This window comes from Barbatula barbatula, assembly GCF_947034865.1.
Source record: "Barbatula barbatula genome assembly, chromosome: 6".
Taxonomy (NCBI): domain Eukaryota; kingdom Metazoa; phylum Chordata; class Actinopteri; order Cypriniformes; family Nemacheilidae; genus Barbatula; species Barbatula barbatula.
The window spans coordinates 21594021-21612759 of NC_136765.1; the positions used below are offsets into that span (position 1 = coordinate 21594021).

The 18739-nt window shown below is 41.0% G+C and overlaps 1 protein-coding gene across 5 annotated transcripts in view; it reads right to left on the reverse strand.

The window, feature by feature from the left end:
* foxn3 (forkhead box N3) overlaps positions 1-18739 on the reverse strand; it is a 71312-nt gene that overhangs the window by 44189 nt on the left and 8384 nt on the right. For 3 of the 5 annotated variants that reach the window (XM_079459457.1, XM_079459459.1, XM_079459461.1), the window contains exon 2: positions 2810-3366. In XM_079459457.1, coding sequence (XP_079315583.1) covers positions 2810-3352 — 543 coding nt within the window. In that variant the 5' untranslated portion in view covers positions 3353-3366. Of the gene's footprint in view, positions 1-2809; positions 3367-7272; positions 7467-18739 lie in introns of those variants that run through there. The other 2 variants (XM_079459458.1, XM_079459460.1) reach the window with 2 other exon arrangements.

The window sequence follows — 18739 nt, forward strand, 5'->3', positions numbered from 1 at the left end:
ATTTCTTGCGGCTGTATATATGAAGTCCTTTAACAGCTCGGCTGATTCTTTTTCGACCTCTGTGTATCTGTGCAAACCTCAAGTTTCTAGCTAATCGCACTGATTTTGTGGATCCGCTTGTGTAGTTACCTGAATTGCATAATTTCTTTAGTAAATCGGACGATAAAACATACAGTTCATGCAAAAAATCGACATTCTGTCAGTGGCCAGAATACCTACTAAATACCCCCCTCAATCCATGAAAGCAAAAACAACATTTTCTTCAAGTCTGGATCTCTTAATTTGAGTCTCCTCTTGGCCGAAATTAATTATTCCCTTGGAAACCCCTGGAGATGGTGCATCTATCAAATGTTTGTTTATTGAGACTCTTATTTTGCTGCTTTAATTTGCCCCTTACTGTCTCATTATGGAGAGTGATGCATGATTGCATAGCAAATCCACAATGAATCTGAAATTAAAACAGACTTAAAATAGTCATCTTGTTCATTAAGTAAGCCAATGAGGCTGGAGAAATTAAATCAAATGCCAAATTAACAGGCATACGGCTAATCGTGACTTGTGACCTGACTTCTTTTATTAAGTGTGAAAGAAACTTGTTTGTTTATCAAGAAAAGAACTCTTAAGTCGAAACCATAAAACTTGAGGCAGTACCGTCTCATTTATGCAGTCGAAACCAGATTTTCATGTTTGCTTTACATTTTCTGAAAAAACGTACTTTACATTACTTGACCTTGTACAACCTACCAACACAATGCTCAGGTGTTGCTGAGCTTTTCTGGGTGGTTGCTAAGCAACCAACCCCTAATGATACTGTAGTGCCTAAATATGGCTCTGTTCTTCATTCAGTAATGTCTATGAAACACTCAACACGCCACATGATCTGAGGTATCATTCATGTCGGCAGCACAAACAGCGCCGGATGAATTACATGCCAAAGTTGAATATTAAAGGTTAAGAGTTTGTTCGGTTCTCTCACCTCAAGTGTGAGCAATAATGATAGTGACGCATTGCTCAGCAAGCTGTTTGTACTTCTTTTACATGATGTGTTTCTTTGCGCGATAAGGAGCCAAGACAAGGAAGACTTGATTCTGCAAAGCCCTGAGCTCAAACTCACGCAGTTCAGCTGAATAAAGAAAACCAACCCGACAGTGTGAGCCTCAGCATGCCACCATTCCATTTTAGATGGCAAAGCTGTTAAAATTAGAAGAGTGCATTAAAAACAAGCTCGAGAATGACATCTCAAGTCGAGTGCAAACCCTGGGGTATTGTCGCTGGAGTCTGAAAACACAGACTGTCCTTTGGTGTCAGTTTTTGTGAATTTAAACTCTTACGATATTGTTCTGTAAATGACCTAAATACAAAACTTGTTTCCTTCAAAAGTATTTAATACATCAAAACTCAAATATTTAGTTCAGGGTATGCAATGACAACATTCAAAATAAACTTTTGACCGGTGCTGTATATTTATATTAAATTAATATAATCTTTCAAATACAATGTAGCAAAGTAAAAAAAGTCCAGTTTGCTTGTTCAAACAGGAGTCGAGGGGTTAATCGGGTAACATGCCCTCAGATGGGGAGAGTAAAGGGAAAGAGAGCAGGAGAGAGAGAGAGAGAGAGAGAGAGAGAGAGAGAGAGAGAGACCAATATGCTGCCATCACTGGATTAGCCATTCTCAGCCAGAACACTTTCTCACACACACACACGCACGCACGCACAAACACACACACTCAGACTCACAACCGCACAAACACACACACAGTTTCTCTGTTGCTACAGCAACAGCTTACTTTCCATGTCAACTGCAAAGCTGTTTCTATAGAGATACATATACAAAAAAATTCCTTGCTCCACGGCCAGAGAGCAGATGGCAGTGGACTGCGAGTCACATCGAACGACTTTACTGTTCTGAGTCGACTAACTTGCAGACACAAGCACACCATAAACACGCACACATCTACACGCACACACACAAATATGAACCGTGCATGGGAATGTGTTTATCAGCCTCTGAAAAGAACTAAATCAATACTCAATCATCCACCTAATGACTAGCAATTCATGCTTTATATCTGTTTATCAAACAATTACAAAATGTTCTCATAGAAATCTATTCCATCTGAGTGTACTGATATCAACCTCCTGATAACAAAGGCAGGTCACACCCCAAAATATTAACCCATTCATCCGTGTATGACACACTTTACTGCTTCTTTGGAACTACTTATTCATAAAGTCAACTAAACTATAGTCAGGTGCTTTATATAGTGATCTACATAGAGTTGTTTAAAGGTCCAGTGTATGAAATTTAGCGCCATCTAGCAGGCGGGTTTACAAATAGCAACCAATGGCTCACTCAAGCCTCCCCTTCCATTCAAAGCACTACGGCGGCTGCCACTGAACTAAGATGTCGTCATGTTTTCGCTTCTTTGCTGAAGGAAATAACATTTAGAAAACACGTTCTGTGGAGCAGTTTGTCCGATAAGGGCTACTGTAGAAACAACATGATGAATTCCATATAAAGGGACCTGCGGTGTATGTAGATAAAAATGGCTCCTTCTGAGGTAATAAAAACATAACGCTTCATTATGTAAGGCCTTTATACAACTCTGAAGACATGTTATGTATATTACATTGCATTTATGTTAATCGATCATTCAAAAACACTGGCTGTCAAAACTGTATGTTTTGAGGTTTTGGAGTGAAATGAAATTGAAACAAAAAATAAAGAGCCACAAGGCCAGACTTGCACTTCCCACTCTTCATTTAAAGATTTATGCGTTCGAGCAGAGAGGTTTTGCTGTCCTTACCTGACTCCGGTCCTTATCCACTTTCTTAAAACACTTATTGAGAGACAGATTGTGCCTGACTGAGTTCTTCCACCCCGTGGGGGCGTTGGCAAAGTATGGGAAGTGTTCCAGGATCCAGTTGTATATGTCTTTCACAGGCAGTCTCTTGGAAGGGGCATCTTCTATAGCCATGAAGATGAGGCAGCTAAACGAATAAGGGGGTTTGCAGTTCGGGTTCTGCTTAGAGTCATACGGGAGGTCCGAGTGGGCTGGGGAGGGCGGGGTGTCGTCGTCCAGGTCCTGAACTGGGCTGACGCTCCTCAGCACGGGATCGCCGAAGCTGTTGAGAAGATTCTTGCTTTCGTGGAGCCAGTTGAGGTTGGTGAGCTCTTCATCCTCTACACTGCCCTTCTCCAGCTTGATGATGGGAAGAGCCAGGTCCATCTCCTCGGCCTCCTGGAGGGCACGCGTGATGGAGCTCGCCTGATAAAACTGGCTCAGGCTGCTTGCGACGCTGACCCCGGATCCTTCCGGCTTCTTACTGGGAGGCATAACCGGACCCATTTAGACCAGAGCTCCTACAGAAGACACCAGAGAGAACACAATCACTATCATGGGAAATAAAGAATTTCAGCAGTGAAAATAAATTTAACGTGTCATATTTCCACCTTAACCAGATAATAAATTACTATCGTTGAGGATGTAGCAGTCGATCCCTCTGCCTCACAAAACACATTTAAATTTACACATTTGGCAGACGCTATTATCCAAAGCGACTTACATTGCATTATATACATTTTTTATGTTGAGTATGTGCAACCACTGGGATCAAACCCATGACTCATGCCATGCTCCAACCACTGAGATACAGGAAAGCTAGATACTAAACACAAGAGGGTTGAACATAAAAGTACAGGATAGACCATCAGAGGAACTAGGCAGCAGGCTTCAGACTTTATTTTCCAAATGTACAATCCAAATCCACAAAACACTCATTGACGAGACTTACAGACTCCCTCAGACTCTTGAAAGATGACTAAGAAAACTTGATACTCAGATCACAAGGGCACTGCGGGAAGCTCTGACTTCCTTCTAAGGAACAAAACACTCTCTCATAGTACAGTACGAGAACCATCCCAATCTGACAGAAGCAGGAACAAATGGCACAGAGACTCTCCGAGGTGATGTCTGCTGGGAGGAACAAACACAGACTCAAGATGGCTATCTATAGTGTGAAATATTTCAGAGTGAAAGGGAATATATTGCTCATGGCTATCTACACATCTGTTCTTTCGGTTTCATGTTCTTGCACTAGCAATTTTCGTATGCGTCACGCATTTATATATACAACAATCTATTGGCTGATGTCTCCACCCTGATGTCTAAGTTACAATTCTGCCACCCTTGTGTGTGGTTGGTTTTAGGATGAAAGAAATATCTGTTGGGGGAAATGGCTATAAAAGCTGCAAGTATTGTAAAAAAGAATAAAAAATAAAAAGCGAATAAAATGAATAGAAAATAAAAAGTAAATATATCTAATCAATAACTATTAAAAACAAAACAAATAATAGTAAATCATTTGATTAAATGACACTATCACCAGTGTTTACATCAAAGAAAGGAAGTATACAGACCTACAATAATAGTAGCCTATTACTTACCATATCCAATCATTATTGATGGTCAATTTCAATACATTAACCCAGAATAAACTGGGTGATATATACTGTAATAGTGAGATGAGCAAATTATAGGTGCATGTCAATCCCTGAATCAAATACTCAGAACATGACTCCAGAAAAAAAAGACTAACCTTCGCTGCGCTCTGTCACAAAGATCAATTTATGTGGTGCTGTTTCTCTCTCTCTATCTCTCTTTGAACAGATTCTAACCAACCTGACCCGCCTGTCATTCATAAAAGGGACGCACTTAAAGATTATACTTCAGCGCTGTGGAGAGCAGAATCTTGAAGTGGAACGAAATCGCCTCTTGTTCAGACTAGCCAGCCCGCATATTGAAATGCAACATGGACACTAAAATCATTCATGAAAAATCAATGTACTGCATCTTTCCAATGAGGAGCGCTCATCTCACTCAGCCTCCGACGGGGCGCTTCGGTCCCGTGAGCCGCTGCACAAGAAAATTATATTACAGCTGACAGTAAAGTAATTTAATTGCGCTGTTGCCATGACAACACAGGGATCTGTTTAGGCCTAATTTGCTGGCGACTGCCAATGGCGTCCCAAGAGACCCGGAAACATCATTCTTGACCATTATTTCCAACTTCAAAGAAAGTTTCTGAAAAACGCTTTCGAAAACTGCCACAACATGAACTCATTTTAACCATTATCACACAAGTTCCATTGCTATTTTACAAACATAAATCTGGCATCATAAAATTATCTACAGAGCATAAAAAAGGAAATCCAAAATGTAATATTAAAGTGTAATTCACGCATTAAATGCTAAATAATTGTAACCATGTAACCAAAGATGTGTTTCAACCTCATGTGAAAATACCAGATGTACAGTATGGATTTCAATGTCTTGCCCGCATGGGAAACAAATCTAACAGTTTGTCCTCTAAACGCTTGTATAAAAACATTGGCTTTGACATTAACCTCAAAATCCACAGCTCATGCACAAGCCGGCCACGAAAAGAAGAATACACGAGATACACTGAAGCGGTTTTTATGTCAGAATCGTGAATACAAAAGGCAACTGCTGAATTAACAGTGAAAAGCTGAATGGAAAAAATCCATGTCAGAGAATAAAGCAAGAAAAATACAAAACATAATTCATTGAAAGCTACAAAGTATCACAAAAATTCATTCCATGCTAAAATAAAATATATGTCCATCCGTTATGGTCATACATTTATTTATTTCATTTTTACTCGTTTACAGTATGTGTGATTCCAATTGTGATTCTCTGACAACTTGTGAACATGCCACGAATTCACTTTCCGTATAGAAAAAACCTAAATACACTTAAAAATGTGTACAATAGCTAAAGGTATGCATATTTACAGTATGCCTTAAAAAAATCACGCTACTTGTTTTTAAGTAACAAATCCATCACCTATGAAGTTCCTTTACAGGTGGTATGTTTCTATCCAGAACAGCTGCCTATGTAGTCAGATGACTAGATTTTGCAACAAAGCTATTATAACATCCGTTCAGACACAGATTTTTGTGTTTCTCTAGCTAACGGTGGTAAATTTGATCTATAGCTGTCAGTCAAAGGCATATCACAGAGGGAGGGTTAAAGCTACAGATAATTAGGCATGATGCTCCGATCAGAGCCCAAATACCATCTGCCCATCTAAATCAACATTTGTTTGGCAGCCTGGTTAAAAATCCATTGATAAACGCAGGCATACATGCAGTTTGTATTTAAAACGGTGATTTGCATCTGCATATGGAAGCGATCGGTCGCCGGGGCCTGAATAAATTAACGTCCTCCCATATCTGCCATGTGTTACGTTATTCTATAAACGGCTATATTCATTTACATCCCGCCATGAGTGACATAACAAAGCGACGACTTTGACAAAGAACAAGGCTTCGTTCCCTCGTCAGCCGTCCTAACATCTGACTAATAACCGCATGTTTGAGTGCCAAGAGAGATCCTCTATTCAACACGCAGACGAGGACCGTCCTGATGTTACAAGCCGGGCGAATGCCAAGCTGTCATTTTTCCGTACGGTTGATTGGGAGAAATGCGTTAAAACAAGCGCCGAGCTCATTTAAAGTGGGTGAAGAACGAGTAATGAGTCTATTCATGCTGGTGATAAATCGCTCACTGTGTCAGTCAGTCACAGACACGAGAAAACTTCGGGAACAACTTGACGGATTTGAGTCGTACGAGCCGCATTCAAATACAATTTTTTTCATTAAAGTAGACTTACAGTTTCTGAAAGGAACCCACATCTAATGAATAAAGCTAGTTAGTCTAGTCTTTATCACTATTGGTCTCCAAATATGGATTTGGTCACTTCGTCAATGCAGGTCTATGGGACTTTCCAAAAAATGTAGTCATCCTTTAGCAAGTCAACAGGAATGACACAACAAACCGCATGACCTGAGGTATAAGTCGTCACCAATTATACACAAAACGTTAATACTTCGAGTAAAGGGGTAGTTCACATCCATAACTCAAAGGATGTCAAAAAATGCAAGCGCGTGAGCATGAAAGCAAACCTGCTGATGAACTAGCTGTCAATGGTGTAGAAACAAGTGCAGTTTCTTACAAGAGTCGCTTTGTTGCTTGAGGGTAAAGAAGCATAAAAATGAAGGAAGAAATACTACACCGTGCTGAACTCAAAATAAACGCTCGGTAATACGACTGCTTTGACAGAAACATCAACAAAACAATTGGCAAGCCTCCCTTAAGACCCCTATTTCCTTACACACCACGCACTTAATAACCATCACAGCCATAAATACGGCTTTAAAAAAGAAACTTTAAACGTGTGCACCTACATTTCGTTCAAAGCTTGATGTGGGTTTCTCTCACCTCTTGTGTCAAAGTCTTTTCTTGTCTCTCGTCAAAAGGGCATACATTTGTAATGTCATATCACGGTCCCCATTACTCCGAAGCGCTCCAAATGACAAGGTTCAGAAAGCGTAAACACTCCACAGCCTACGTCAAACTCGTGGCAAGCCTTAACTCATCTGCCTGAAGTGTTTACCTGTAAGAATTCCCAGAGGGTGTGGCCTAAGCAAACTCCGCCCTGATTCAGATCCAAATGTCATGGCCTACTAACCTGACTACGCCCCCGGTAGCAGCTGATTGGATGACGGTTTGAGACTTGACGCTGTGAAGACAGGCCAAGTTATGTCACTAGGAAAGCAAAACTAAAAACTCTTGGCATTTTCTTTAGGGCGGTAATACGCATGTTCACAAAGATCTAAAAAACTAAGTTTTAAAGCTAAAGTGATGTGCTGTCAATACTCTGGGAATGAGGGAGAGGTCAAAGGTTGCATTCTCTTCGCCGCCGAGGCAGTAAATAGCAGCACTCAGCCTGTTTTCAAAGCACTTGTCTTATCGCCGCACGACAGAGAAGTAGCAGGTAGAGATTTCACACACCTCAGAGCGTAAGCCATGTCAAACTCAAAAGGCTCGACTAAGCAGCCACAAAACAACACCTCGGACTTCAAATAGCCTCAATTACGCACAAAACAATCAAAGGGCTTTAATCTTTGTTCGGAAAAAAAAACATAAGTTGTATTGGGCCTATTTATCCTGGTTGAAAACACAGCTTTTAATTACAGTGCGTCTGTGCAGCAGTATTGTTTCGCCCAGAGCCAGATATTGAGCAAGAGTTTCCACGGCGTAACGCAGTTATCATGGGCTGGTACTTGCAGAAATGATTTACAACCACTCTTTTGACGGATCTACCCAAGAGTATTTAATCAAAGCCAAAACTTTGTGCACAAACAGTCTGTGAATAATCTGAAATGCTGTTCCACATAATTGACTCGTTGTTTGAGAGCATACCTGAAGGAAAAACATGAAAAATCATAAGTGCTCTCCTGACTTTGCCTGCACCTAACCGCTCATGAAAGATGAGCTATGTGAACAGCAAGAGTAAAACGGCTCTATAAAACGGTTCTTTCAACAATAAAAAAAGCTTTAATAGAACCGAGCGTTGTACAAATCTTCTTGAAAAGCTTGAAAAGTTTCTCATAGAGAATACAAAGGTGATACAAGGGGGGTCAGATCGGATATATTTTGAGAAATCTGTGAGTGGTTTACTGTCGATATAATGGAAGTCAAAGGGTTCCAAAGTTGTTCGGTTACCAATATCCTTAAAAAAAATGTTTGGAATTACATGATTTTTTGACAAAACTGCTTAAATGCGAAAATTATTTTCATAAAACGAACGACCCTGAGCAAACGTAAGCCTACTTTAAGACATTCTTCACATCTCTTCTCAGAGGTGACGCGTAGAATTAATGGGTTCTGTTTCTTAAGCAAAAGACTCTATTAGCTCTTGATCTGATCTCATTGCAGTCTAAAGGCCGAAGTATGGTCCGTCCGTCTCCGTTCGCACGTCGTCGGTATGATAAAATTTTCATCATCAGTAGGGTCCTCGGTCGTCCGCACATCGTGTCTGCGTGCAGTCCATATTTTGAGACCACTCGGACGGGACGCATACAACAGCACTTGCGCGAAAAAGTGCACTAGTCCACTAGGGGTCAATACACCGTGTGCAATGCCGCCCAAACACGCTCAAACCAAGAATAGTAAGCTAAGAAGCATATCCTTCTCCATACTGTTTGGTTGTTGTTCTTTGTTGTCATGCTGTTTGCTCAGATTGTTTAAAAAAGAAAATTACTTCCTCTACGATTAATTTGCAATGTGAATGACGCGACTCTGCCTGCTGACGGTCTGGTAGAGAAGGTAGAGAGTTTGTGCTTGAGACGGATGCGGAAAGTTAAGTATAACCACTCCTTAAGAGAGAAGGGAGGTTCTTCCTTTGCTAGGTCTGGCTTGAAAGTGTGGAATGTCTTCTCCCCCAAACCCCAGGCGCACAGCCTCATTTTACCCTCCGTGAAGGAGGTGAGAGCAGACAGCATTCTAAGTGAACACATCTGGGATATTAATGAAGGTCTGGCAGAAAGGAGTCATCTTTCCCCTGGATGCATGTCTCTTGTCTACCAAGTCTTCCATTCCACTCTCTGCAACATAAATAAGGTACAAAACAACTCAACAATTGAAAATGACACGTGTGTCGCTTTCATACAACAGCACTAGGGTCAATTCTGTTATTTCAGATCCAAATTATCCTGTTTGAACGCGAGCACAGAGAGCTAGGATTTTCTTTCAATGATATTCTAAAATTGTTTTATCTCACGCTGCCCAATAATAAGATTACCGTGAATGTTCTACCTAGCAGCTGAGAGCTAATTAAAGGTGAAACAAAGACTTGCGAGTGTCAAAGACGTCATATATTTTCCCCATAGAGGTCATTAGGCTAGATTATCACTCTTCTGCAGATACAGACTCCAATTCCTGCTCTGTTTGGCTCCTCCGCGAGGTTCAGTCAGGCTGCTGTGGCAACTGTGTCACCACGGTTACTCCGAGGCACACAGGCGTCCGTTTCCCTGGTAACGAGAGGATGGCTAGGATGGAGTGACAAGCTGTGTTAATTCTCTCACCCGTGAACCCCATAGGATCACCGCTATTTCTCATCATCTCCATTGGAGTCTAAGACCCCATTAAAACTACAAATTTTTACTCCACGTTGGCATATTACCAACATGTTTTCCTTTTTCTGTCCATCATTTCTTATTAAACACCCGAGGAACAAAGAAAGGTACAAATGGTACAAGAGCTGAGAAATAAATGCTGTAATGGATCTCCATAAAAGCACAACACTGTATCACTGTGGATTTATATTCATAATGTAATCCCATTTAATGGACCTAAATCACGTCTACCAACCCCCATCATGGCGTATAGCAGTTTCCATTACTAAAAAGAGAAAGGTTAAGAACTGAGGTCATTCTGTCTATGAACAGCAAGCGTTGGAATTTTGAGTCATTTACAGCCTCCTTTGTGCTTCTATTTAATTCCTAAAGCGTAATTGGACCCAAAGAGGCATTTAAAAAAACGAAACTATCCAAAGTGCACTGTTGGAAAACCTTTATTAAATAACTGACCAACATACCGAGCACACCAACAAAATTTAGCAATCTGGAGATGATCAACCACAGCTAAAAAACTTCTCAGAAGTTTCTCAGACTGTAAGATTTGTAATAAATATGCTTTCTTCAATGTAACAGTCGTCCATTTGCTGCCCATCATATAGCGTCACTTTTCATCCAAAAACCTTATATCTCCCTCCATATCATGTGATTTTAATTTTTGTCATAAATCTTCATTATTAGTCACCCTTTATGTTTGTCACTGGGTTTTGCAAAAATCTAACCATTAAACATATTAAAAAGTGCTTATCAACTTTGACAACCCAGTATTTTATCATTTTAAAAAAATCCCAAAAAATCATACAAGGTTTCACAAGTACAGTAACGATTATACACATATAGAGAGAAAAAGAAAAGAAAGAGGAAGTGAAGAGCAAGGGGGTTTAAAGATTAGATAAAGATTTTGAGCATCCCATGGATTCTGTGAACTTGCATTTAACCTGGAAATTTTGACACCATGAGAAACCCTGCTATCTACACACCGCCAGACAAAAACAACTTGAAAACCCATATCAGGTGACCACTAAACCGAGCTAGAGCAGGATTGCAATGTATTTTCATATTTTCATTTTCTGATATTTAACCATTAAAAAGCCACCAACCAGGACAGACTTGCTTGAGGCCAGAGTAGACATATAGTGATAAAACACAACGGTTACAATTCACACCCGGTACGGATGAAGCGCATGCAATTAACTGTGAATCTGACAGAGCTTTTGCGATGATGCATACGACCCGCTACAACACGGAGTCCTGTTTTATCACCCCACAAATCAAATGAACCCGGCTACCACTATGCTTTTAAACTGAGCATGCACACCTCTGCACACCCTGACATTCAAATTCTCAGGATTCTGCTCCCATAGGTCTCTATCTTCTCCGCGATGCTTCCCAGATGGCAGTCGGGCCGGGTTGAGGTTTAACATTTCACAGAAGGTCAGTGAGCATGGTGTGATTTGAAATCCAGCAGCTTTATCTCTATTGTAGAAGCCGGCCATCTCCCCATGAATGCCACTGCCCTGCTGGGGCTCAGCTAATACAGCAAAGCAACCAGGCATGAGACTACAGGCTAATCTAATCCCAATGACAGAGGCGCTAGCGGAGAAAAAAGTCTGCATAACGCTCGAACACATGTACGGACATATCTCAACAAGAAAACGCAGGAGGATGATGGGTAACTGTATCCCAGTCACCTTGTTCAACCTGAGGCTGCGGCGATGATGGAGTAAGTCCCAGTTGTTGGGAGCATCGGATCAGGGCCTGAGGAAGACACCCAAGAGAGGGGAAATTGAATTTATCTGTGTATCTGTGACAAGGGAAACCCAGTTAGCAGCTGAGTCCATGGATGCGAGGCCTCGGGGGGAGAGAGCATTTAATGAAAATTAAGACACGGCACACCCGAACCTCTCAGTTCAGCTGATCAGAGAGCAGCAGTCAGATAGGCCTAAAATATACAAATTTTAAATGAATGTCATAGAGAAACCTTTTTTCGATCTACAAGTGGCATCACCTCAAAACCAGTAATTTGATTTTGATGAAAGATTATGAAGCAGTATCATAGCCCCGACTCATTTTCATATCTGGACCCCCCGCTTTTTTCTATGTGACCCCTCATCTTTAAGATGGGGCCCCCAAAAATGAAATTCTGGCTCCGACACTTTTCTTGCTATTTTCTTTCCTTCACAATAATCATGCACTCTAAAAACATTACTAAAGCAAACATTATTTTATATCATGCCGACTAACTTCCACAAAGAAAGTTTTGTAAAAAAACATCTAAATGACCAAAAAACCCTGGTAATGTAATGTAATGTGGTATTCCGTATTCCACAAACTTAATCCTATGTTTCAATTCTGACGTTCTGCACTAAACCACTAGAGCGCCATCGCTATAAAGAAAATATGTGCTTCAGGAAAACTTTTAGAAACTTCTTCCCGTTCACTCAGCCGGTTTTAACAGGCTCCTAATGAAGGTGCGCCTCACAAGAACTTTTCAATTGTAGTTTTCCCCTTTCTTTTTCCTCAATCCCATAAGGAGCAAGGGATAGCAGTATGGCTGCTTTAAGTTTAATAGCCCCGTTAAACGGGCACAAACCGTCTCTGTGTGCCACCCGTTTCATTAGTAAACAGCACTCGAGACGGCATTGCCGCTCGCTACAATAACACGTAACAATGCAATTAATGGAGTTACATGCGGGTGGGGCCGCGGTCTCGGGTGTGCTGGGAAGATAATAATTGTTCCAGTCTGGCTGCCTTTGGGAGCCTGTAGCGGGAGCACTTATTACCAGACAGAGAGAGAGAGAGAGAGAGAGAGAGAGAGAGAGAGAGAGAAAGAGAGAGAGAGAAGAGAAGAAAGAGAGAAGAGAAGAAAGAGAGAAAGGACAGCAGGCTATAAACATAGATGTAAGCTCTGATCCAAAAGTTAGTGAGCTGCCTGGCTGTCTTTATAGGCAACATGGCACTCCATGACCTGCAACTGATTTCAATGAATTCATAATTTGTTCTCACCCTCATGTTAATCCAAAACTGTGTGACGTTTTATTCTTCTGCAGAACACAAAAGAAGATATTTTAAAGGATGTTGCCAACCAAACAACATTAGACCCCATTGACTTTCAATGTACGGAAACAAAACCCCCGAGACATTTCCACAGAAGGAAGAAAGTCATATAGGTTTGAAATGACACGACATTGAGTAAAAGTTGAACAAACACTCATTTTATTAAAAAAAATACAGTTTGAGCATTTTATTGAATCCAGCTTCATTTACGTCATTTATTTTAAAAAAAATCCATCGCCCCCTGTTCAGATTTACTTTATCCACAGAGCTTGTCATAATGCATTCTGGGATTTATCTAAAATGATAAAACTACCTCAGGAGGCAGCATAATTAAAATTCCATGCTTTTGGAACAGCCTCAGTGTCTGGAGCGCGTCTCCGATGCCTTAAAATGCTGCCTCTGTCGGTAGCTCCCTGGGTTTTGGAACAGAACAACAGACTTTAGGACAAACAGCCCCTGCTCAGAGACGGCGTCCGCTATCCTCCTTTACTACTGGAAGGGGAAGACAGCACGCAAACCGCTCATTCTTAAATGAAGCTATATTCGTCCCCGACCGCAAGCATTTCAGAGCGTATTTCCTTGATCTATGTCTTCCAGAGGAGTCAATAAAACGTATACGCCGGCTCTTTTATGAGCCCTGCAGATATATATTAGAGAGGTCTTACTGATTCAAAGCACAGCCGTAAACACAATGGCAGTCCTGGCTCAGTGATAAGCCTCTCTTAGCGGAGAGCGAATGTGATGTTATCGGGGCAAGCAGTGGACTGAGAGAGAGAACAAGGTGATGTTAAAGTCCTCTGAGAAGGTCTCTCAACCACTCCTCTCTCAGTATATCACAGCTCAGTGCCGAACACGGCTGCCCGTGAAGCAGATTCCCGACTTTGCGCTAAAATCCTGCTAGATGAGGTTGTAAAGCAGTCTTAATCTTTAATCATAGAGGCTGGATCAGAAACATTTATTCACGCACAAATGATAATGCTGTCTCCTGTACCTCGGGATCCACCTCTAATCACCCAGCATCCACCTCTACAATGACAAACGGGGACATGAACATAAAACACACACAGTTGGCACACTTGTTTATATACGCTAACAACACACAAATGCATTGGTATCAACACACTCTCCAGTATACACACAACTACCTACAAACACACACTCACGTTTCCAACTTGTTTGCTTGATGTACTAGGGGTGTCCAGTGTAATAGTGATATTAAAAACCTTGAATATCCAATTTGTGATTATTCTACACATATGATAATATAGTAAATGGCTCAGCACCTGTTTAAACTTTTGCCTTAAGAGTGACAATGGTTACAAACTCTCTCTCTAATCCTCAAACTTTTAGTGTGATCTGATGGCAAAAAGGGAGAAAACACACAATAAAGTAAAATGTAAGAAGAATTTGACTGATACCATTATTTGATCATTAAAAAACAAATCGATTCCATGATAATACCGTTACCGGTCATTTGTTTGACCATGATAACCGCGACGTGATTCTCCGATAGTGTGACAGCCATACATACACACATATCTAAATAAAAGTGTACATACAAGTGTAAATGGCACATTTGATTTATTTCGCGTCAAATGTATATGAATGTATATGAACCTAGAGTGTCAAAACATTTGAAAAACAAATAGTTCTATAAGAGATCACAACAGCTCAGAATATAATTAAAATGCACTTTAAAACATTGTAAAACACATTTCTGCCATCACGCTTGCATGAAAACACAAATACAGGCAGAGCACAGTATACAGCCAGCATACTGACAACTTGCACTTTATTTTGTATTTTGTTTTGTTTGTTAAATGGACAGTTCATCCAAAATTAAACATTGTCAACATTTTTCATCCTCGTGTCATTCAAAGCCTGTAAGACTTTCTTCTGTGTAAAACAAAAGAAGATATTTTGAGAAAGGTTACAGTGGTTTGGTGTCCGTACAATGCAAGTAAATGGGGTCAGTGTTGTTTGGTTACCAACAGTCTCACATAAACAATAACAAATATCTTCATTTGTGTTCTGCTGAAGACAGTAAGTCAGTTTTTGGGTGAACTATCCTTTTAAGGAGCTGTTGAAAGGGAACATAAACACAGAAACCTGTTTGTATTAACAAACACACACGCAAGCATCCTTAAATCTACATATATAGGCTACAATATTGATATAAAGGTCATTTTAATTACTACACACTAATCCTAAAAGTGAACATGGAAACTAAATTTAATTTATGAAATGAGGACACCCACCAAATTCCCCATATGGGGTTATATCATATTTAAAGGCTATAGCTACACACACATACACGCGCACACGCACACACACACCCATCTGAATATGTCCCCGAGGTCAACTGTGGTCAGTGAGATAAGCTATCATTCATCATAGTGTCAGGCTGTGCTCCTGCATTAAGCTCACAGTACAGTATAACCAGAGGATCAGCTTCCATATCACCGCTACACAAAAATGCCAAGGATGTCAGAGAGAATACGTGAAGAACAATCTTAAGATCTCCCGTTCATTTGACCTGCTTTCCTTTCATAAACCATATCCCCACATTCATTCCCATCTCATAACAGAAGATGTATTATGTTGTTAAATAGCCTCGACAAAGAGGTCGTTCTGTTTGTTTAAGTGTGGGATGTGTGTTTTGGACCAACTTAATAAAAATGTCTTCACAAATATAGATCAACCTTTAACAATTTATAAATGCATTTGGTCTCATAAACGAACAATGAACGACCACTATCTGTGGCCCTATTGTGCATGTTTTATAAGTGAAAGAAAATGGTTTTTTTTCACAAATGTGTTGAACCATGCACAATAACACCAAGGATACTCATTAAAAAAGAAACGGGGTCCATTTTGATGTCACATTATGTTTAGAAGTCAGCGATCTAAAATGTGTGTGGGAGTGTCCGATCTGAAATCAGACTCTAAAGTAAAAGCGCTGCTTCATGTGAATTAATGTCTGAGCATCGCTGCTCATCTGTAAAGGATACAGCCCTTAATGAGGTGAGTAAAACAGCTGCTCTCTGCACCACTAAATTTAGGCAGTCAACTCACACACGTACACACACGTGCATTAATACGCAACCGCTCGCGCGCTGCCGGTGCTGGCACAGCATAATTAAAATACTATTCATTGCATTTGATTTGCAGTTAAGGTTAAATGGTTGCAAATTATTTATTCCTCAATTAAACAGCACATGTGCAAAGGTGAACGCTATTAAATTGTAAACAGTTGTGTCAACAGTTTTTTTTCTGACATTTTTTAACACTGTAGCATTATTAAATGGAAATTGCGGCCGTGGCAGAAGCTAAAATTCGACCCAGGTGAAAACGCTAGTGAACCGAGCTGTAATTTGCAAAAACTATTTGTAATTTGTTTAATGAATGCAGGAATGGTGAAACACAGCTGCTTTGTAATACAGAGACGTGACACTGATGAGTCAAAGCACAATTGAAGGGATTGTCTGTGGATTATAACGGGAAACAAACAGGTCATGTTACCCTTAGCCGTGTGCAGCGATACGTATTATAACTAAAGGAAGAACTGTGATTTTGGAGGTAGGGGAATCTGATCTGATGGGGGAACCAATAAAGGAATGATCAGGAGTTTTTAATGTTCATTTAACATTCATTTAACGTTTTTCTGTTTAAGCCCTTCACAAAACTATAATTTATGTGGAGAAAAAGAGAGAAACAGAAATATGAAGGACAACAGGATCCACAGCGGGTGCTCCTTCCCCAGGGTCCTCGCTTCAATTCTACCAAGGCGACCAATAGCCATCCTCGAACCCGAGCGGGAGATCAGAATACACACCCTTGCTTCTCACAATCATCTTACAGACCGCCTAATATGAGGGAGTCAGGTGTTTATACCTTCTGCCAAAGCTTTGGTTAGAAAACGGTGCCATAAGATCTGACAATATTCCTCTGCCACAGTTGCCTAGCAACGGCAAAGCTTGGTCTCCAAAGCTGATGGTCGAGGCAGGATTTATCATCGCTGACGACTTTCATTCGATCTAGACAGATTAACGGCCCTACGAAGAGTGCACCCTCGAATCCCCATCCCCACACACGGGCCGTACGCACCCGCTGTAAACAGATGTGTAATTGGCAAGAGAAGAAAAGACAACTACAAGGGATACCTTGCTCTCTCTCTCTCTTTCTCGCTCCAAGTCTAAGGGTTTGCTTAAGATCCTATGCAGTTGGCACCGGGTACGGCTGGTTTGAGTTGATGAGAGTGCTGGTCTTGGCGTGTTGTGATGAGCTGTTGGGAGACTAATTGCGAAGTGTAATCTGCTCTGATTAGCGGGAGATGAGCGGGCAGGTGTAGGCGCACACGTGTCCACCCGGTCCGACGCAGCTGCGTCCTAATCGCCTGCCAGATAAACAAAAGGCATGAGGCTGGGGCCACGACAACACACAATCCCGTCACTATCCTGTGCTAATTAACCCGCAACACACCTATTACACGTAACCGCCTGCCATATGTTTCCATCCCGAGGACTCATCTCCGCAAACTTCCTGTGAGCAAAATTCCAAAGCGATTCGGAAGCGACAATGACAAACTATTTAAGAGTGTACGCTGGACTCGAGGAGAACATACAGTACATCTTGTTTAGATTTCAGTAGCGTTGTCCTGGGCCAGGGAATGCGCAGGAAAACACACAGCGTGCTTGAGTCAGCAGGAATCCAGGGCTGGCGCATTAAGATATCACGCCTTGCTGTCTCTGCCCACAGCTGACACAGGTAATTAGAGCTGAGGTTAATATCGCGCAGCCAAGGACCTAAAAAACTGCATATCTCCCCATCCCATCGCTTGGAATAAGGCACACCAGGTCCACGCTGAGTTAGTGCTTGGGCAGCATATGGAACGGCTGATTGCGAACATTCTGCAGTAGATCCTTGCGGTAACCTTGAGGTAAAAACCACTGTTAACGCTTCTCGGTTTTACAGGCTAGCAGGTTAAGGCTATAAACCGAAAGACGCCACACTGATGTTCACCGCGCTCTGGTTGGCTTAATCTCTGTGTCAGATGACAATTTATACATGTCATTCTATTACCACGGCGTAAACTGTCCCCAGTGAAACGCTGCCCTGTTAATCAGGCCTTCGCAAACAGAATTACATTTCCAATTAAATTTGTTTCGGCCTAGAAAAATATGACCAATCGTTCAGGACAGTGTGGCCTGGTGGGCGTGGAAGAGCTGTTTTCTTTGATAACAGAGTTAAAACTATACAAAGCATAAGGAAACGTGTTTGCAGAGACAGAGAGACAGAGAATAAATCCACATATTAAACAAACAGAGGTCTGTCTCTTCAATGTGCTGTTCTGTTCCTTTGGTGTGTTGTGTAGGAATCTTAAGATGTGGCTTTTTCACTTATCTAAGACAAACACTGGCGAGACTATCACAAGCCCAAAGTTTGTTCTTGTTGATAATGTCATGGCAACATAGGCAAATGCAAACCGGCACTCCTGGATGGACTCAAACACATTAAAAACATCTTTGAAGCAAAACCATTTTGTGGGACACAATAATCATTTAAAACCCAAATTAATCTTTTACTTGTCAACTGTAAAGAGCATAATTCTGTCACATCTATACGAACAGTTTTGCTAGCTATTATGTTATATGTAAAAAAATCAGTTTGGCTTCTA